General features: G+C 33.7%; 1 protein-coding gene and 1 pseudogene across 1 annotated transcript; both read left to right on the top strand.

Moving 5' to 3' along the window:
- Positions 1-9374: 9374 nt before the first annotated feature.
- LOC113766202 (vinorine synthase-like) lies at positions 9375-10073 on the top strand. The gene has a single exon (XM_027310415.1). It carries the CDS (start codon positions 9375-9377, stop codon positions 10071-10073), a length of 699 nt encoding a protein of 232 aa, XP_027166216.1.
- Positions 10074-21973: 11900 nt separating this feature from the next.
- The window catches only part of LOC113766203, a 70037-nt pseudogene continuing 68946 nt past the window's right edge, over positions 21974-23064 (top strand).

Here is a 23064-nt window from a genome sequence, read left to right on the forward strand (position 1 = left end):
TCAGATAAACTCTTATCATAACAAACATAATAAAATCTTTTGAAATATCTATTATTCACAACAATCTCCCACCTATTTCAAAAGATTTTGGACAAAAGAGTATAAACATCTGTTGGATTTGTCTGAGCTCAATGTAATCAGTTTGGTGTCTTTTGGACTATGAACCAAACTTAAATTGATAAAATATGTCTTACAGAATTATTGGTAAAAAATATCTTTCATGAACCAATAATTCTTGTTGTATGACGGAGACCTTATCAATCACATTATAACCCATAATTTTGTTGTTCAATGCAGTTTCGCGCATTTAGGCCGTGCGCCTGCCTGGTTGTTCATGAGAGTTCGAAAGATTCAGCCAAAGAAAATCTTATAGGAGCGGCCTCACTCCACTCACATATAGGTGAATTTATCAAGTGTATACTGCCCTAAATACACCTCCCTAAAGCGATATAAATTCATTAAGAGTATTTAAACTCAACCTCACAATTACTAGCAGTCAAAGCACTTATTTTTAAAGGGACTTAAATTTCAAGTGCTTTATTGTCAATATCGACTTGTTATTTCCCATAATATGAATCTATTTCATGGGATCACCAATCATATAGGTTGGGTTACCATCTCTATTGACAAGCATTGGTCCAAGTCCCATCTCCCTTGTAGTTTGAAGAATTAATTTTCTTCCTACAGGTTTAGTAAGAGGATCGGCCAAATTCAACTCTGATTTCACAAAATTAATGGAAATAATTCCATCTTTAAGCAGCTGCTTTACGACATCATGTCTCAATCTCATGTGTCGACTTTTACAATTATAAGATTTATTTTTTGCAATAGCAATAGCCGCTTGACAGTCACAGTGTATAGACATAGGAGGCAACAGATCCTTAATAGGAGGAATATTGGCTAAGAAATTTCTTAACCAATCTGCTTCAGAACCAGTCAACTCCAGAGCTATGAACTCCGATTCCATAGTTGACCGAGCAATAATTGTCTGTCTGGCTGACTTCCATGCTACTGCACCACCACCAAGGGTGAACACATAACTACTAGTGGATTTTGTATCATTTGAATCAGAGATCCAATTAGCATCACTGTAACCCTCTAATACAGTGGGGAATCTACTATACCAGATACCAAAATTCATGGTACCTCTCAAATATTTCATTAGTCTGACTAATGGAAACCAATGCTCACGATTGGGATTGTGAATATATCTACTCAATCTACATACAACATAAGCTATATCCGGTCTAGGAAAATTCATTAGATGCATTAGACTCCCAATAATCTGAGCATATTTAGACTGAGCAATTGGGTTACTATTATTTTTCTTTAACTGAGTGTTAGCATCATAAGGAGTACTCACAGGTGTTACATCATAATTTTCAAACTTCCTAAGAAATCTCTCTATATAATGTTCTTGTGACAACATTATACCATCACCTTTCCTTATGATTTTAACACCCAATATCATTTTGGCTTCACCCATATCTTTCATATCAAAATTAGAAGACAAAAAATATTTAGTACTATTTACAATATCTAGACTAGTACCAAATATAAGTATGTCATCCACATACAAACTGATTATCACATATTGATCATTTATAATTTTGACATATACACATTTATCCACTTCTACTGACGAGAATCCATCTTTTATCAACACTTGATCAAATTTCTCATGCCACTGTTTAGGAGCTTGTTTTAGGCCATAAAGAGATTTAATTAGTTTACAAACCTTATTTTCTTGTCCAGATACAATACATCCCTCATGTTGAAACATATAAATTTCTTCTTCTAGATCACCATTTAAAAAGGCTGTTTTGACATCCATTTGATGAATGACAAGTTTATGGATAGAAGCTAAAGCAAATAAAACTCGAATAGACGCAATTCTTGTTACTGGTGCAAATGTATCAAAATAGTCAATATTTTATTTTTGAGAAAATCCTTTTGCTACTAAACGAGCTTTGTACTTTTCTATAGAACCATCAGAGTTATATTTTCTTTTAAAAATTCATTTACAGCCAATAGGTTTTGCACCAGGAGGTAAGTCTACCAAAATTCAAGTTTTATTTGTCAAGATAGAATCAATTTCAGATTTAATTGTTTCTTTCCAAAATTTACAATCAGGGGAAGAAATGGCATCGGAGTATGTTAAAGGATCATTATCAACAAGAAAAGTTTGAAAATCATTTCCATAAGAAAATTCTTTTCTTGGCCTTTTACTCCTTCTTAATTTCTCATTCGAAATTATTTCTCTATTTATTTCAATAGGTGCATGAGAAATTTTACTATACGGTGAAAAAATATGTTCAAAGAATTCAGCATTCTTTGTCTCAATAATTATATTACAATCAAGCACATCATTTCTTAAAACAAGAAATCTATATGCAGCACTATGTTTAGCATATCCAATAAACATACAATCAGAAGTTTTAGAGCCTAATTTTCTTTTCTTAGGTTCAGGCAACAATACTTTAGCAAGACACCCCTATACTTTCAAATATTTCAAATTAGGTTTATAATTTTTCCATAACTCATAAGGGGTTTTGCCAGTTTTCTTATGAGGTATCCTATTTTGTAAGTGACATGCAGATAAGATAGCTTCTCCCCATAAATTATCAAGAGCATGAGAACTAACTAACATAGAATTAATCATTTCTTTTAGTGTTCTATTTTTTCTTTCAACTACTCCATTAGATTTGGGTGAATAAGGAGGTGTTATTTCGTGTATTATGCCTTCATGTTCACAAAATTTATCTAAGGCTAAATATTCGCCTCCTCTATCAGACCTAATTCTTTTTATCTTCTTATTAAATTGATTTTCTACCTTAAACTTATAAGATAAAAAGACATTATGAGTATCATCTTTATTTCTAAGTAAATAAAGTTTAGTATATCTAGAGTAGTCATCTATAAAAGTAACATAATATCTTTTTCCTCCTCTAATCATAGTTTGTTTTAAATCACCTGAATCTGTGTGGATTAAATTTAATAGTTCAGTTTCTCTTTGAACAGTTATACAAGTCTTCTTTGTCATTTTAGTTTTCGCACATATCTCACATTTGTCCATTTTTCATTAATACCAGAAATTAGACCACAAGATTGCATTTTCTTTATATAACTCATATTAATGTCCTAATCTTGCATGCCATAAAGAAATTGAATCAACAATATAAGCAGAAAAAGAAGCATTCTCATTGATCACATTGGAAATGTTAAGTACAAAAAGTCCCTGGTTACAATAGCCTTTCCCTACAAACACATTATTTCTTGTCATTACAATCTTATCAAATTTGAATGACACTTTCACCCCAACTTTTTCAAGCAAAGCCACAGAAACAAGATTTGCCCGAATATTTGGAACATGCAGCACATCATTAAGGGCCGAAGTTTTTCCTGAAGTGAGTTTCAAGAATACTTTGCCCTTACCAAGAATTTTAGCAGTTCGTGAGTCTCCAAGGTAGACTACCTCTCCATCATCCTCTATTGGAGTATAAGAGGAATACGCTTCTCGATTTGCACATATGTGCCGAGTAGCTCCAGAGTCTACCACCCACTCTTTCACATTGGCTACAATGTTTACTTGTGAGATAACTGCAGCAATTATTTCATCTCCTTTGACTAAATTAGCCTTAGGAGGATTACCAGTTGCTTTGTCACCTTTATTATATCTACACTGAGCAGCATGGTGACCTGGTTTTCCACAACTGTAACAATTGCCTTTCTTTTCCTTAAAATTGGGATTCTTTGGTTTGTAGTTGGGATTCCAAGACTTGTTACTTTGGGACTTATTGGCATACCTTTTGTTGTTGCTTTGTACCAGATTAGCTTTAAATGCCATCTCCTTTGCTTTGGCAGCTCTTAACTCCTTCCTGTGTGAATCTTCAATCAGGATATGTTTCACGAGTTCATCAATTGTGTAATTTTATTCCTTGTGCTTCAGGTTATTTTTGTAGTTGGCCCATGACTCGGGTAGCTTTTCAATTAGCATGCCTGCAGCAAATTTCTCGGGCAACTTGATCTCTTCATTTTTCAGCTTCTCGAGTAACATTTGGTATTCTGTGACCTGAGCTTTCATTTCTTTGTTGTCAGTCATCTGCCATTGATTGTACTTTCCCACAACAAATTTTTGCAACGCTTCCCAAATTTGTGTTTTGTTTGGTTGCATCTTCAGCGGTAAACTTCGTTACCAACGCTTCCCAAATTTGCTTGGCTTCTTTGTAGCTACAGAATACGTCAAATAACTCATTAGAAAGTGTTTGTAAAATTGTATGTCGACATACCTTATTGGCATATTGCCACGACTCTTGTATCTTGACATCTACGGTTGCAACAGGTTGAGATTCTGTCAGTGCATAGGCCACTCCATGAATGTCGAGTAGAGAGAAGACACGTTCTTGCCACCTTTTGAAGTTTTCGTCAACAAAAACCTCAATTCTAGAGACGTCAGGAAATGGTTTCGCAAAAGGTAGTGCGACTGCGACTGCTGCGGAGGATAGTTGTGGGGTGTTAACACTGTTGGCTGCCATAGTTTCTTAGATTGTAGTAGAAATGGCTAGAACAATGCTAACACTTGAACACTTGAGTCGTGCTTGAAAGCACTGTCCTAAGAAACTATTTCAGGGTACTGAAACGTTTCCCTGAGATTAAACAAGTCTTTCTCTATTTTATAAGAGGGACTTAGAACCAGCAAATTTTGTTTCAAAACCAGCAGGAATATAAGAATATTAAGAAGAGCAGATAGAGAAGAGGGAGGAGAGAATTTTCAAAGTGTAGTCTTCGTTCAATCGGGGTGAAAAAGAGCCTGACAAATGGCTCTATTTATAGGCTTCATGAGATTGTGCTTTAAAGATTGAAATCTGATTCCCCGTAGAAGATTTGCATGCTTCCCGGATTGTTTGCAACATGATAAGATCTAGACTTATCCTCTGTTGTGAAAACCAAAATGTTTGAAATAGTCAAAGCACGTAAACAAATCCTTTGGCTGAAACACATCAACTAGCCTTTTGAACTTGCTTTTTAGGCCTTATCAAAATCTTATCTTTGAAAATTTCTCCCTAAGAATAGGAACAAACGTTTGGAAAACTTTATCAGATGAACTCTTATCATAACAAACATAATAAAATCTTTTGAAATATCTATTATTCACAACACAAGCTACGTTACATTCAAGATATCCTACTAAAAAGTACCTTACAAAATCCTGTTGAGGAAAGTTGTACGAATGCACCTTACGAGTGCAGAAAATTTTCTGACAAAATTACTATAGAACAAGAAGGAGAAATTTAACAAATTCTTGAGGGGTGATTAAATATTATTGTTAAGGTGTTTATTGTTCCTTTAAATTCAGAAGTTTACTACTGAGTTAAGGCAATATATCTCTAGAATACAACAAAGAATAAAGAACCCTTGTAAAAACCAAAGTTCTAAACTAAGATATGAACAATGAGAAAAGTTAGTTAATTTGGTTTGGAACTTGTTTGTTTATATTCAGAATCAATTTGGACCAAATGGGTTAGATCTAATTTTCTTAAAGTTTGAAGTTTTTGGGCTGTTAAACCACCTTCTGATTGCTCTTGGACTTGGTTAAAATTAATAAAATTGAGACAAGAGATGAGTTGGTGTTTTAAACATGTTATTGGTACTGGTGAATAAACGTTTCTTTGATGGGACAATTGGCATCCAGCAGGACCTTTCCATTTTTGCTTGAAGGCAAATTCTCTGACAATCCAGCCTTGGGAAGATTTGACAAAGTTGCAAAAATTATACATGCTGATACTTGGAGTTGGCCCCGACTTCCTACAGAAAACATGAGAAATTTGGCTGACAGCATACCTCATTTCCTTGTCCATATAGTTCCATCACTGACTGCCTTTTTAGTGATAACTTTTGGGAGTTGCCACTATGTGCCATGTAATGTGATAAGAGTCAAAGTCATTACAAAATAAAATCCATTCAATGACAACTAAAGTTGTCACAAAACATGTAAATTATCATCATTAAACAAGAAAAAGTTATAACAAAGAACCAATTTTAGTTACAATTTCTTAGTGCATGAGATAAGTGCTAATAACTCAATTGTCACTCAATCTATCAACAAAAATCAAATTATTCTTGACCCTTTTAAAAGGCCACTTCTAATAACATTTGGATATTTTTTATCTGTGGAGTACGAAAAATAGAAATGGAGACATAGGGACGGGAGTAAGTTTAAGAAGCAAAGGAGTGGTAAAACAAGGTTTTGACTCGAGTAAAAGGTCGTAACGACGAGAATTTGAGTTCCATTTCAATCTTGTCGCTAGTTTTGAGGCAGGAGTGACAACTCTACTCTATCATCACTATCTCTTTTCGTACTGTGATGAAGCTTATTTTGTCACTTTTATCTTGTCATTATTTATATGATTTCTTATAGTGTCTAAACATTTTAATGCACAACGCATTTAACATTAATTTTAGTTTTGAGATGGCTTAGGTTGTTTCCAAGACCTCATTGAGTTGGTAAATGGATTAGCAAGTAACTGTAGAGTCACTGATTTGACATTTAAACATTTTTTTCCCTTTTTGCTTTTAATACGTAGAATCTCCCTTAATCCAAAACAGAGAGTGCTTAGGTTATTCCTATCACTGTAACATTTTTGCAATTTTGATCTAAGCACTTTACGTGATACAGAACGAGGATCCTTGGGTTCTCATGTCCTTGTCTGTATCGATATTACTTAATTTAGTGTTTTAAAATAGGACATTTGATATAATTTTATTGTTATTTTATTGATAAAATTTTATTGTTATGGTTGGTGGCGAGGAATTATGCTAAGGAAGGCAAGAATAGGATTCATGCAGGAATCGTTCGCATTGGACAGCCGAAGACCAACGCCATGACCAGCGCCACAACTAGCGCCGGACACGGCAATAGGCGACGATCGACCGCATGACCAGCGCCACAATAGGCGCCGAATATTGTCGTGGCCGGAGTCACGATTTTCCAATTATTTTCCTATTTTCGTTGTATTTTGTTTCCTTTTTAGTTTAGACTACTTGTAGTTAGGAATCTCTATGGTTTTATTTTATAGCTCTTGACATATTTTATCAACTTTAATACTGCCTTGGTGTTATATCTTGTTCCATTGGGTACGCCTTGGGTTAAGATTTTGATTTGAATCTTGTTTATCTTTGGGGAGTTGATCGTGTATTGTCCTTAGTTTCTCTAGTGTGGAGTGCGTTGGTATAAGACTCTAGTTTATCACACTTTTGTATCACATCATTATGTTTTAATTTGTACTACATTCTAGGATGAAGGGCCTCATGGAAATAAACAAGAACTTGACCGTTTAAGAGAGTGAAATAAGAAGGAAGTACACATTGGATCCTCCTTTAATTACCAATCAATTTACTTGTATTCAAATAATTTAAGAGTAGAAAATTGTCTAGTTATGTAGTTAATGGTTTTTTATAAGTAGATAAACATGTTTTGAATTCATATTCATATGAGAATGCTAGTCATGCAATTTGCATGGTGCAAAATAGGGTAAATCACAACAAGTATTGTAACAATTTAAAACACATCAAAACTTAGATCATTTAATTTCAATTGGAAAATGTTATTTGCACTCAATTTTTTATTATTTACACTCTCACAATTTATTTTATCATATAGTCTAATAAATGAAAACTATATAATTAGAATAGTTGGAGTACGACTAACAAAAATGGGAGTGCAAATAACATTTTCCTTTCAATTTTCATGGATAACTAAAACAAGAAGTAAACTATATTGTTGTGGACTTGTTTGAAAATGGCAGATCCAATAAGGCTCTATTGAAAATTCTTGTTCCCAATGTCGGAATCATTATGCTATATAAGCCTTTATTAAAGATCATTACGCTAGACAGCCTTTATTGAAAAAAAAGCCTAACTTTTTTTGGTTGTTTCTTGAGGGGGGAAGAAAAAGAAATCAAAAGCCGTAAGGTGAAAAAAGAGCAAGAAATAGACTACATTAAAGTGGTGGACCGGTTTGTCTTATAGAGAAATAAAAATTACTTGTCATTTTCCATTTCTTAGACTGCCTAGCCGGTACCTGCCTGCTTCTCTGGTGCACGGCTACTGTTTCACAAGGGCCTCATAGCTAGGAGACATGTTCATGCACTAAACTGCAGAATCAGTGGTTTTACATATTTGGATTTCATCTTCCTTTTCTGGTTTTGGCTTTTGCAAGTATTTGGATTTCATCCTTCTTTGCTGTTTTAGTTTGCATCTACTGATTGATGTTATATAAATTTAACATCTGGAATTATGGGCTCATTTTATGTATCGGTTTTCAATACCCCATAATATCCTGTCACATGGCAGAAAGGAACCGCTCACCAATGGCAAATTTTTCATGACAAAAAAGATGTATGCCAATTTGATGGATCTATAAATTGATACCAAAATGGTAAAGTCATTCTCTCGCTCAAAATTCACTCTTTACAAATTTCTTTCTCTTTCTTTGAAAGATTGATTACTGACTGAAGTATGGAAGTGGCTCTAAAAATGCATGCACTTTGATAGTTCCTTGTAAATTCTAATTGTACGTAGTATTTTCTGAAATGATATCAGTACGCCATTGTCATGGTGTAATAACAAAATACATAAATTGTGTCAACTCATGTAAAAACATGTCTTTCATTTTCAAATAGATACAATTAACTTATGCAATAATTGATTTATGGATTTTTCTAATGAGTATTCTGAGGCATTCGTTAAAACACTTAAATTATGTCTAACGTCTTATGTTAAATGTGTTGTGTGAATGCACACACATACTTGTATTTATTGTCTCGCTGCATTTAAATACCTTTTTGAATTAGTTTCACTCTCATAAAAAATTAACGCCTAATACTATCTTAATGAGTGCCCAGGGCAATAGTTAAGCCAAACCCTTGATTCATATATATTCAATATCACCCGCAAAAGAAATCAAATTTCCAATATCAGAAATGCCAATTTGGAATTGTCGGCTCAGATATAGTAATCAAATGTATGGTATAATTACGGTTCTACCATATAAATGACCTTTAAGAGAAATGAAGTAAATCTCAATTCATTTCTATCGTTTCTGGAAAAAAAGAAAAAAGAAAAGTAAATCTCAATTCATGGTTTTTTTAATATATACAAAACTTTTCTGCCGTCTAGCCTCATTTGTTGGTTTTTCTTGCCTTATTCGTTTGTTTCTTTGTTTATTTGTTCGTTCGTTTGTTTCATTTTTTATTAGTATTTCTTTTAGACAAAAGTAGAGCCAATTATCCTACAAGGAATGAATGCATTATATATAGATTATCCTACCATTTTGGCCTGCAACATCTGAGGAAGATCCAAAATTGAATGTCTAAATGGAAGTAGAGATCATTTCCCAAGAAATAATCAAACCGTCACTCCCAACACCTGATCACTTAAAAATCTTCAAAAGATCCTTCATCGATCAAATCACTGGTGGATATCTTGTGAGGTTTATTTCCTTCTATCCGAGAAAGGAGTCAAAGTTGAAGATCAGTGAAGTCACAAATCAACTGAAAACTTCTCTTTCCCAAACTTTAACTCGTTATTATCCCCTCGCAGGCATCTACAAGGATGATTCAACAATTGAATGCAATGATAAAGGAGCTCTATTTGTCACAGCCCATGTTCACTGCAACATGAATGAGCTAATAAATCATCCAAAGTTTCAGCAATTCCACAAACTTGGGACCTCTTCAAGATTTTATGGAGATGGATCTTTTCAAGTCTCTGTCCAATTCAATACGTTTTCATGTGGTAGGGTGGCAATTTTCACGTGTTTCTATCACATGATCATGGATATCACAACAATTAGTGTTTTCCTGAAATGTTGGGCTGCAATGGCCAGTGGCTCTCAGGATCATAAATCTGCAGTTTATTATCCTGAGTACAAATTAGCCGTTCTTTTCCCTGTGAAAGACTCTGTTCCATTTGGTTTTTCAGTGATTATCAAGAGTTCGTCCCTGAATGAAGGAAGAAGTACACGAAAAAGATTCGTGTTTAGTTTTCATTCCACTTTATCAATAAAATCTTAATCTCGAAATGCTTAATTTCTCCCGTTCTTTGTTTTATTAGGAAAAGTGAAATCAAATTGGAAATGTTACAATCACAAAGGGTGGGGTATAAATGAGAAATATAGTATTGGGATGATACATTATATAAAGTTGGTGTCCTAATGAGTGCATATGGTATCTAGGAATTAAAGGTCCTGAATTCAACTTCCTATTTCTCCTTCGCGTTCTCAAATCCTATCGTTCCCCTACTAGAAAATTTTTTATAAAAATAGAAAACTCCATTGATTATATAATAATTTAAGGAAATATAGTTGGACTACTACTTTAAAAATGTGATCACAACCTCAACATTATCAAATTGCTACTGATGTTAGATATCTTTATCGAAAAGAAAGGAATCTCAAGACTCGAAATTTTGTATTGGCTTCTGCACTACCTCAGTGTTAATTAGAAATTAGTGGTTACTGGAATCTCTCGGGAAGCATGTGAATGCAAAAACATAGACAGAACCAGAATATGAGAAATTATGCTCTATACATCTTCTTGTTCGTCATCAATTATTTTTACAGGGTATGGTGGACTCCACGGCATATAAGAATGTCTTGTGTGATTTTTTAAAAAAATTTTTAAAGAGCGGGAAGGTGTGATTTAAGAGGTAGGGAGGGAAAAAGAGGAGATTTGAATCGAGGGCTTCAAATTTTTGGAATATCAATCTTAACCGTTTTTTTTTTAATATTTTTTCCTTTTTAAGCAGGGGAATGATGAGATTTAAAACGTGAAAGAAAGATTTAAACTCAAAATCTCTTATTTCTAGAGTCTTAATTTTAACTACCAGACCAAGACTTCTCCTATCATGTGTACCTTCTTGCAAATTAATTCATGCATGTATGTACCAGAGAAATTTTCAGGATTAAGGAGAACCCCCTGGAAGGCCCCTTGACATTTTAGACTACATTAGCCCTGAAATTGTTCCTCATAATCATGGATCAACACATATGATGATAACTTAAAAGCTAGTACATCTTGGCCTATCTACATGCAGGTGGCCGTGCTACGTGTTTGGGAGGGTGAGTATTTCTCTTTCAATACTCAAAAATTTAAAATTAGGCTTACGGTTTTTTTCATACGTTTTCAGCTTATCTTGCAGTTGCACCTCGTAAATCATTGCAAATTCTGCTTTTATTAGCACATTACCCCCCTCCTCCCCCCCCCCCCCCCAAAAAAAAAAAAGAAGTTTTTTCCACTATTCTATATGAAAAGTAAAAATTACCACTTTATAGAAATTAAATCCAGAAGATTAATTTTGAAACTAAACACGAAAATTATTATAAGGTTTTGTAGTGTACACTAATGTTTTCTTTTATATAGCAATAATCAATGCTTGTGTCATATTCTATTGAACCAAGTGATTGTTGACCCACTAGTTTTGGGATGCTGGTCCAGCCGCCGTCTACATATGTTGCATTTTTTGCCTACATTAAAGATACTTAACAAGAATTATAGCATGTACAATGTGCATTTCAAATAGGTGTGCAATTATACTTCCATTTGTTTCCTTTCGTCCTTCTAATTTTCTTTACTCTGTTCTACATTTCCTTAACGTGGCATCAGTTTGTGAATATTGTTGGAAACCACCATTTTGTTTATGCGTGTCTCACCTTTGGCACATCTCATTTGGTATAGGGACAAGCTCATAGGGAGTAAGCTACTTCAATCTTCGTACCTCAGCGTTAAATTTCCTCCCACACGGCCATCTCCGTTCAGCACCTTGCATACACTTAGCAACATGATCATTTCTAGTTAATTCAAGACTTGACAGTAGAGGCACAGCAAAATTCTGGTATAATGGCCCAACAGGATGCCATTGATCATACCAGAAAAAGGTTCCATAGCCATTAGGCTTGGGCTTTGGGCCTTAGTTTAAGGATTTTCCTCCTGACCCAATAACACTTAAGCAGTATTTTGGTACCCCAGAATGAAGTCTTCTTGGAGCAAATGTTCCAGATCTGCTTGAGTACCAGACATTGATTCCATAGGATTAGATCATGTAGTCCCAACCCGCCTTGAGTACCAGACATTGGTTCCATAGGATTAGATCATGTAGTCCCAACCCGCCTTCCTTTGTAGGTTTACATATATGTCCCCAACATACTTTTGCTCCATAATGCCTCTTTACCTCCCCAGCCCAAAGGAAAGAAGACATGAGACTTTCTATTTTTTTTTTATTACTCCCTTTGGTAAAATAAAAGCACTAGCCCAATATAAAAGTGACATAATTTTCTCATTGAAATTGAAATAGAAAGGAGGAAAAATTCTCAATTTTCTCATTGAGGTGTTCGTTTTACATTTTAACTAAATGGTTCAAATCGGATCAAATTGTCCGTTCCTATTTAGTTCAACCGGTTTGACTGGCTGGTCCATGGACATGAGGGATGATGTGATGTGATTTTGTGAGAATGAAAATGAAATCAAAGTAAAAAGTAAGGGTATAGTGGTAAAACAATAGTGCCACACCATTGGCTTGTAGGCATTTGGGATCGTACTGTGTAATCAATAGCGGCTTTCTTTTTCAATTCTTTGCTTATTTACTTATAATCAAATAACTAATTAATATTATGAGAGAGCGAAAGAGAGTTTTGGAAAGAGGCCGGGCTTTGGCAAATGACCCCCTTCCCAGTGAAAGACTGAAAGTTCATTTGTATTACATTAGGCTCGGAGTTAAGCTTATTACATAAATTCCATGCAAATGGCAAATGCAAAGACACCAAGCAAGCAACCTCAAAAACTTGTTGGGCTAAATGATGAGACAGTAAGGGTATTGGGCTTGGTATCACAACTAGATATGCTTTGACAATCATATGCTTTGACCTTTTTTAAGTAGAAAGTGGCAAGCAAAAAGGGCAAAACCCAACTGAGAGAGTCAATAAGTTCCTAGGAAATAGTAGACTATTATGGCCAATGGAACTCTTCTTAACTTGCTCAACTGTGACTTGATGCCATAAATGATAACATAACCAGCACAGTTCTCTCTCAACTTGAAAATGAATTTGTAAATCTTTGTTGGCTTGTCAAACCAGCAAAAATAAAAGTTCCTACTCTAATAATATGAATTTGAGTGCAGCGGTGAGTAGGGTCGTATCCACAGAGACTGGGTGATTTATTTCTTTGTGAAAAATGGGGGATTAGTAGAAATTAACTAAATAACTCACTTGAATAAAGATAAAGACAGTAGCACAAAATTAAATAAAACTAAACCAAAAATAGGCAACACTCTAGTCGAAGGTCTAATTTCCACTTTGGTTCATTTAACTGATCATCGATGCAAATGTGAAATCACTTATTCATAAATAAATTGGTTATGGTTGTCAACACGCTCTGACAACCTGTCTCGCCTTACTGTTTCGATAACCACAACACGCTCTGTGGCTATTTCTCTTGTCAATTAAGCAACCCTAAACAAGCTCTTAGGATTTAACCTATTGACAGCATTAATAATTAGAGAGGCTACCAATTCTAACCAACAAACACACACGCTCGGTTCATTTAAGCTAGATTATGTATTCCCGTGACATAGATTCAAAAGTTTCTTTTACAATCAAATTATATCACGCGCCACAGATACTAAAACCATCAAACAATTACGGATTTGATATTTTAGATAGCAATAGACTATTTTGACAATTAAATATTGATCAGGTATTTAACTGTAGAAAATAATCATAATCATGAATGAACAGAGAATATATAAATACTCATGAATAAATGAAGCAAACAAATCAAATTAGATCTCACAGTGTTGTCGAACCAAAGCTTCAATTATCCTTCAACTAGAAATGGAATTAGCCGCTCCTCCTGATGGATTCGCGGCCACAAAATACTAGGGTTTTTCGTAGAGAAAGAAAGGAAAAAGAATCAGAGATAGAGGAAGAATGAGAGCCCACGTTTGTTTTCTCCCCTATTAATAAGGACGGGATCCCCTTTTCCTTCTAGGACTCCTACTTAAACTAAACTAACCAACCAAGACCTATCAATTGGTTTCCAAAATAAATTACATCAAGTCATAACCCCTCAAAATATCCACTTCCGTGACTAATATGTAAAATCATGGGCCGCAACTGGCTTCTTGATCAATTGACAGATTGATCTCATGTCCTGCGAACTTTTGACTACTTTGTCAAATAAGGCGTGGTCACGCTTTATAACGAAAGCTCTTATGGACATGGACCTTTAGAAGCACCACTTCGAGTTTGACAAAGCGTGGGCACGCTTTACAAGACGTCTTCTGCAAAGTCGACTTTTAACGCGCCTTTTACTTCATTCTCACTAACAACTCCTAAAGACAACACCAAAATTCAAATATGAGTGAAATATATCGATTAACGCCATATTTTAGCAAAATAAAAGGGAAAATATTCACCAATTATATGCACAATTAGCCACTTAACAATCTTGCACATCTCCACTATCTTCTTCCGTATACAACCTAATACGAATGGCTCTCACATAAAACTTGGTATATTTAGTGCACACTAAGTAATTTACTTGATATTGCATTAAGGCTAGGCTACGAGATCAATTATTTAAGTAAACTTCGTGTGCATAGATTAGAGCTACAAACGAGTCAAGCTGACTCGCGAGCACTTGTAAATCAGCTCAGTCAAAGATTGACTCGAGTTCAGTGAATGCTTGAGCCAGAGTTGATTTGGCGAGGTAGCCGAGTTGAGTCGAGTACACAGATACTCGGCTCGTTAGCTTGTCGAGCTAGTTTGAATTTATATATTATTAATATTTTATATTTTTAATAGTGAGATTAAATTTATGCTCCTTATTTTTTTATTTATTAGGATGAAATGTCAATTTTATCCATTTAAAAAATACAAATTTTATTTTTTTATTTTATGAGCTTGAGTATTCTCAAACTTGAACTCGATTAGACTTGATTTAAAGTTCAAACTTGAATTCGAACTCGAACCCAAATTTGAATTCGAATTCAACTTTTATATGAAAGTTTGTCAAACTTGAATGTAACTTTGAACCTAGTCAAAATTGAGTCGGACTCGACTCGTTTAAGGTAAAAGTAAACTAGATTTGATTGGGGCTGCAACTAGCATGGGTATAGAGATACACATCAGTGCTTTCTCACAAAGAAACACATTAGTTATGCATGCATTTATTCATGTCAGACATTGTCAGTACTCAGCACTCCAGTCCACGCTTGCTGCTAAAAGTTTCTTGTCAGCATCATAATATGCCTTAAACAACATTCGAAGCAAATCTGTTCCAAAGCCAAGCACTTCACCAGACTTTTGTTTATCTCTTCTGTTGATGATCTTCACAGTGGAGTCTCTAAATTCTTTGTTAATTTTTTTAATTTCTATATCATCCTTGTTAAGCCCAAGAATAAATCAAGCACACTAGGCAAATTAACATCAAAGCAACTAAAAACATTAGTATTCAAAAACTTATCAACATTTGATGAATCCATCAGAAATCACAAACTTTGGTACAAATCCAAGATCAAACCTCGCTTACAAATAGATAAGCATGTGTCTACAAGTCATACACGAGCATTCAAAACATTAAACTTGTCAAAAAGTACATTTGAGCGATTTTTTTTTTTTTTTTGGATTGGCAGAGATTTTCAATTCATGATTCCCTATTTACAATCCCTTTTATCTTACCATCCAACCTAATTCTCCCTACTAATCAAAAAAATTAAAATTGATCGATACAAAATTATCAGTTTACTCGTGGTTCGTGACATTAGCTTCATAGTAGACTTTATAGATGTGACATGAATTATATGATCCGTACCATTTTACACATATTTCAATAATAAGTTAAACAAATAGACTTTATAGATGTGGCATGGGTTTATACGTATGCCATTGAAAATGAAATTTACTCACTAATTCACGACATTACCTTCATTATAGACTGGCTGGATGTGACACATATAGACTTTATACAAGTGACCATATGTCATCATTGGAAATGAATTAAGTCACCTGCTTCATGACATTGGCTTCTCGATAGGCTTTATAGATGTAAAATGAGTTTGTACGTATTTTATACATATTCACAATCTTGAAAAGGATGAATGATTTAGCTATAGACTAAGTGAAATTTCATCCAGTATGGACTTCAAAAATGGAGGTTTAGCTAGCTTGTGTTATACAGTAGAAAGTATACACCTATAAATTAATAGGACATTATACTGCTGAGTAATGCAAGCAATTATGCTAGTGTTTACCTCATTGTACTCGATATTTTCTGAAGTGATACTACAATTACATTATTGTCATGGCGTACTAACAAAGACCAAAAATATGTCAAAGTATGCAATAATCAATATCCGGTTATAAAAAAGAGACAGCCAACTTTGTCAAATGTCGGAAATGTAAATTAAGATGGTCTGACAAGTGATATTCTATGGTAAAAATGTAGAAATTTATTTTACTTCCCTACTTGCCTGCGATTATCTGCATATGTTCTTGTCCTTGTATTTTTCAAGTAGGCACCCATTGGATTAATTAATTCCTCAATCCGCAAATAGCTATTTTACATATCAAACTTTTTTTTGATAGAAAACAAATTTCATTAACAAATTGTTAAAAATTATTCAGTATAATTTGATCTACATAACTGCTCTAATGGCAGGTTAAACATGTATTAGAAATAGATATGCAATTTAACAAATACAATAAATTTTAAAAATTATAAATAGATTTAAAAAATATAAAACATTTCAAAGGCCAGCTGGTTTGACTAAGATAGTAGTGGACGATAACATTATTTATCAAAAATTATATGATTTATAAAATTATTATTTTTTTTTTTCTATTCTGCGTAGTTGAAATTAATCCTTTTGCATACTTCATCTTACTGTCTCAAACTTGGCATAATGTACGTACTTACTGTTTTGCACTATGAATTGTTAATTGATAATCAGCTCTATTTTTTTGTTTTTATTTACATTGAGAAGTAAACACTCAATTAAATATTTATTTAAAATATATGCAATATGTATTATGTATAAATTAAGTTGATTATCTAACAATTTTTTTTATTTCTTTTGGCATATCAATACGTTATCGATTGAGTCAAATGAAACAAACATCTTGAGAAGGCCATTCTTGAGTCAAATTATCTGGAAAAGAATCCAATTTATTCCTGCATGGAAAATGTGAACTTACAGATAGTTCATCTTTTTATCTTTCACAACAATATTTTATACTATAGTCATCAGTTCTAATTCAAGACTAGTAGTAAGTAAATGATCAATTGCGTATGAGCCCAGTAAAATTGACCTTAACATGAAAAGTTTAAATCTGGTCAATTGCATGGCATCCAACTATTTATTGATCCATTAGTTACAATAATTCTCCCATAACTTGAGACTTGCCAGGGAAAGAGGTAAGAGGGAAGTGATTGGAATGGTTCAGAACAATATATATGTGAAATAATTTGTACAATTTGTTAGTATAGATGTGCAAAGAGCAGCAATTTACAATGTTCATGACCAATTGGATCCTGACGTAGCAATAGGTACCAGAGGGGACAAAGTGTTGGCAAAAAATAAGTTACTGTTTATTCAAAAAGGAAGTGGTTCAAAACGAGATTTTTAGCACGAAATTGGAACTGTGAATGAACTTAAGATGGTGGTTTAGTTTGATATGATATGAGAAGAAAATGTGGAGGATGATAATTTGGGTAGGAACACAACTTAATTCCTAATTAGTGGTGTGGTGGGTGTTGAATCCAACAAAATAAAATTTCCTGCTCAACAAAAATATAAATTTACAAATAATAGTGAGTAGGGTAGTATCCATAGAAACTGGTGAATTTATTCCCTTTGCAATTTGAGGAATTAAAATGAAGATTCTGGAGAAATTAAATCACTCAACTAATAGTAAAGAAAATAATAGTGTAAGATTTAGGTAAAACCAAATCAATAAGGACAAGCTTCTAGTCAAAAAGGTAATCTCAACTTTTGGCTCAAACAATTGATCATTGATGCAAAAATAGATTTATATGTTCATGAATAAATTGGTTATGGTTATCAACAAACTTTCACTCCCCGTCTTTCTTTATTTTCTCGACAATTAAAACAAACTCTTTAATTACTTCACTTGACAACAGACAATCCTAAATAAGTTTTTAGGATTTTATCTATTGATAGAACTAAAATTTAGAAAAGCTACTAAAATCTTCTCACTAAAATTTTCTAAAATTTTAGAAGAGCTACCAATTCTAACCAATTCTAATCACAAGTTAAGCTCATTTATTCAATTGGATTAGATTATATATTTTTCTGACACAAATCCAATTATATATGTCATTCGCCACAAATATTAAAATAATAAAAAAATTACGAATTTAATATTTGAACTGGTAATAAAGTACTTAGATAATTAAATAATGGTCAGTTATCTAATCACCCAAAATAATCATAGACAATAATTTCAAGAAATATATGAATCCTCATGAATATATAAAATAATAAAAATAAATTCGATCTTACAATTATTGTAGAACCAAAATCTTGATTATTTTTCAACTAGAACAACGCCTTACCTTTTTGTCATAGAGGAAATCAATCAAGAGAAAAGTAAAACTAGGGTGTTTGTTCTTGAGAGAAATAATGAACAAACGCGAAAATAGAAGTGCCGAGATTTCAAATATCCTAATTATTTCTTCTTCTCTTATACTTATTCTATCCTAATTATTTCTGAGCTAATCTCCTAAAACGAAGGAAGCAATATCCTTGAGTTCAACTACCAATAACGTAAAATAGCTGTTGACTGTTGACTGAGTCCTATCAAAAAAATAAAGCACATGTCAAAACTGCCAAAACATCAATGTTTCAATAAACACCAGAATTAATTGTGGCCCCTACAATTCTTCAAGAGATAAAATTGTTGTTTAATTCCTGAAAATTCTTGATTTCACAGGAAATTCCCTCTTTTAAACCTCTTTTAATCACGAGCCCCTCCCTATATTCATTACCAAAGACAGAATATGAGAATAATCAATGAATTAACACAATATTTTACCAAAATTAAGAGAGGAATTTCACAAATAAAACATCTATTAAAACTCACTATCGGTTTTATCAAAAGACTTCTCAAAGAGTGATCTTTTCAGAATTTCTTTCCCAAAGGGTGAAGAATGCATTTGGGGTATGTTTTTGTCTTAATACCCATTCACAAAACCAATTAATAGAGAGAGAGAGAGAGAGAGAGAGAGAATGGGCTTCAACATGCATTCGTTAACATGTTTTACAGAAAACCAATGAATGCTTTCCTTGAAAACTCTTTAACTGAAATATGTGAATAACAATTTCATTCACTAAAAATTTGACCCCGACACTTAATAAATTTTCAAGAAGTGCTCGTTCTCTGTGTTGCTCAAATAAGGTGTTTGTAGAATGATTTTCTAAAGAAAGAAAAAGCATTCACTAAATGAGCTAGTTTCTTAAAAAAAACTCATTTACAAAATTAGAATGTCTTTGAGAAAATATATTCATTGAATGAGTTTTATGAAAACCATGTTTAACTATTTAAGCACTTTTTGCACGATCCTTTTTAAATTTTTTTTTCTAGCAAGGATCTTAGGAGAAGGATGAGACTTAACAAAATGAAGTGGCGAAAAGAAAATAGAATTCAAGATCTCTAATTTCTTGAGTTTTAATTTTAACCATTGGACTAAGGGTTCTTCGACTACACGGTGTTTTTTCAATTATTATGAGAACCCACTTTGTGAATGCGTACTTTAGACAAAACAATGTATTCATCACACAAATTTATTCATCAATTATTGTGATTCGTTTAAAAAATCAGCACTATTTGGGAATCAGCTCCGTTGTCCACCTTTTGGAAATACGTTCAATAGATGCCAACATTTGAGAAGTTCTTTAGAAACACTTTTTTTTTTTTTTTAGTGAATTTAGTCCATAGCATAAACTACAAGGCTGTGGATTCTTAGTGCTCCCCACAATTTCATTCAACTCATCCACTGAAACAAAAGTTGGATCTATGATATTCAAATAGTCCACCACCTTTCCTACACAACTCTTTCTTGGTATGTCTTCAGAAAAGCCACCATTTCGTGATTTAATGTTGGCCCATCTCATGGGGAAAAAAAAGTTACAAAATCAAGGTGCATTTGGTGAACTAACACTTATAATATCAATTCAATAAAGTGTCTTATGTCTGATGGAACCAAGAGTTGACTATTTTTTTTTTCAAGAGTAAGCTTGACTAAATCAAGATAATGAAATCAAAATTATTTCAATTTCTAGTTATAAATAATAAATAGGTGGGATTGCACAGTCTATTCATAAAACCACTATCACATAGTCTATTTATAAAACCACTCTGTACGTTTTGATGTTATAGTTTGAATGCCTACGTTCTACTTTCAAAAGCGGAGAAGAAAAACCCACTATCACATAAGGGACGACCACATTCTGAATGAATCATGCATTACAACCAAATTTTTCTCACAAACAACACTTACTTCCAATAATTGTACAAACGAATAAAGCAACAAGAAACCAAATCAAATAACACATTCTTCTTTTCAGTAAGAAATAAATACCAGACAAAACAGGATGAGAGTCCATAGAGGACCATACAAGGTTAAGGGTAGGGATGGTTTTTAGAGATTTTAACGGCTTTTAATGGCCAACACTTGACCAACCAAGCAAAAATTCACATTGTACAGTGAGGATAACTCTATGAAGAAGATGGAATTTGGTATTTTAATTAATACACATATGTATTTAACGAAACATGACACTCAAAAAAGTATGAGAATTCACATGATTATGAAAATCTTAAGACTCCTAACAAAACTTCGTCTGAATTGGATGTGTTAAGCATGCCGCGAAAGTTCATCCTAAGAATCTAAGATTAGATCAAACTCTCTATGCACTTCATATTTGCCTTTATTCAAATTGATTGCCTTTTGCCCTTCAGCGCCTGTAGCTGGAAGTCAGATCAGGGATCCAGTTTCTAAGAAGAATACACTCATAAGCATAGAGTATTACAAGCAATTAGGGATGGTAATGAGATAGTTTTGGAACGGGAGAAGCGTTCCACAAAAGTTTCCCTCATCCTTGCCCCATGGTCTACTCTCCCAAGCCCGAACCCTGCCCCCCCCATCCCACTGCCCTAGCAGGTGCATTCGCCCCACCCTACTTATCATTATTATTATTTTTATTTGATTTAATTTTTCAATTTATATAGGTCTAGTAATAATTTTATTAATTATTGTTTTGAAAATTTAGCAAAAAATTACATCATTTTATCATAACAACATAATATGTTACTTATTTCATATAATATATTATATAATAACAATAATAATAATATAACATTTATTTCATATTATACATATAAAAATATACAACACACATACAGATATATACATATACATATACATACATATATACATATATTAAAATATAGGCCGGGGAGGGCAAGGGAGCCGTCGCCCCATTTTTAATGCTGGAGAGAAAAATTCCCCCATCCCACCCCAACCCTTGCCATTCCTCCCTAGTTGGGGAATACCCACCCTATTGCCATTCCTACAAGCAATTGAACTGCTACATACACTACTATAATGTAATTTCTCTTTCGATATTTTGCCATTCAATTGAGGTCCATCTATACTACAGTTCAAATCCATTTTTTCTTTGAAAATGACATGAATTAGGTTTTATTATGCAAACTTTTTTTTAACTGTTTTTACTTTACACTTTACATCTCCAAAATACCTCCAAGAAAACAAAGTATTTAAAGAAAATCTCATTACTTAGGCAGTGTTGTGCTATATTAAGGGTGCCATCTAAAAGAGTTTATTCAGGCAATCCATTCCAACCTTGAGGATAACATAAAAGCACTAAAAGAATATCCATGTCAGGGTTTGCAGAAAACAGTTCAAGATGGTCTCTTTCAGGAACAACAGCTCTAGTCACTGGTGGAACTCGAGGAATCGGCCGTGCAATTGTGGAGGAGCTAGCACAGTTTGGTGCCACAGTTCACACTTTATCAAGAAACGAAGCCGAACTCAATGAACGCTTGCAAGAGTGGTCATCCAAGGGATTCAAAGTCACAGGTTCAGTCTGTGATGCATCTTCAAGAGCGCAAAGAATTCAGCTCGTGGAAAAGGTCTCTTCCATCTTCAATGGAAAGCTCAATATCCTTGTCAATAATGTTGGGAGCGGCGGCATAATTAAGCCCATCGAAGAACTTACCACTGAAGATTATGATTTTGTGATGTCTACAAATTTTGAATCTTGTTACCATTTTTCCCAACTTGCTTGTCCTCTCCTGAAAGCATCTGGGATGGGAAACGTCGTGTTCATTTCTTCTGTTGCAGGTTTTGTCAATGCGCGAGGTTTCTCTATCGTGACACCATCTAAAGGTGCAATGAATTTTCTTACCAAGAGTTTGGCTTGTGAATGGGCTGAAGATAACATTCGTGTCAATTGTGTTGCGCCTGGAACTATTAGAACCTCAGTAGGAAAAGATAATACTCTCATTTATGAAGAAAATATGAAGAGAGTGGAATCAAGAACTTTACTGAATCGAATTGGGAAACCAGAAGAAGTTTCAGCCCTGGTAGCTTTCCTTTGTCTCCCAGCTGCTTCCTACATAACAGGACAGATTATAGCTGTCGATGGAGGAATTACTGTCAATAAACTGCAGTGGGACTGATCATTAACTCATCCTATCTTGTTAGTGATGCAACGATCCAGCAACGAGTTGGGGGAACTGTTTCTTGATGTGTGCTATTTTTGCTAAATCTGCAAGTGCTATTTTGTTTATACAAGGTATAAGCAATTGCTTTATACAGTGTACTATTTTTCATAGAGTCATTTGGTGTACTATTTATCATTACTTTGTTGCACATTTTTTTTTCGAAAGACTAGAGAAATAAACTTCGTGTATCTTTATACTGGATTTCCTTGATTTTTTTTTCTTTCAACTTTCAAATCTTAACC

The sequence above is a fragment of the Coffea eugenioides genome, chromosome 3, assembly GCF_003713205.1.
Source record: "Coffea eugenioides isolate CCC68of chromosome 3, Ceug_1.0, whole genome shotgun sequence".
Classification (NCBI taxonomy): Eukaryota; Viridiplantae; Streptophyta; class Magnoliopsida; order Gentianales; family Rubiaceae; genus Coffea; species Coffea eugenioides.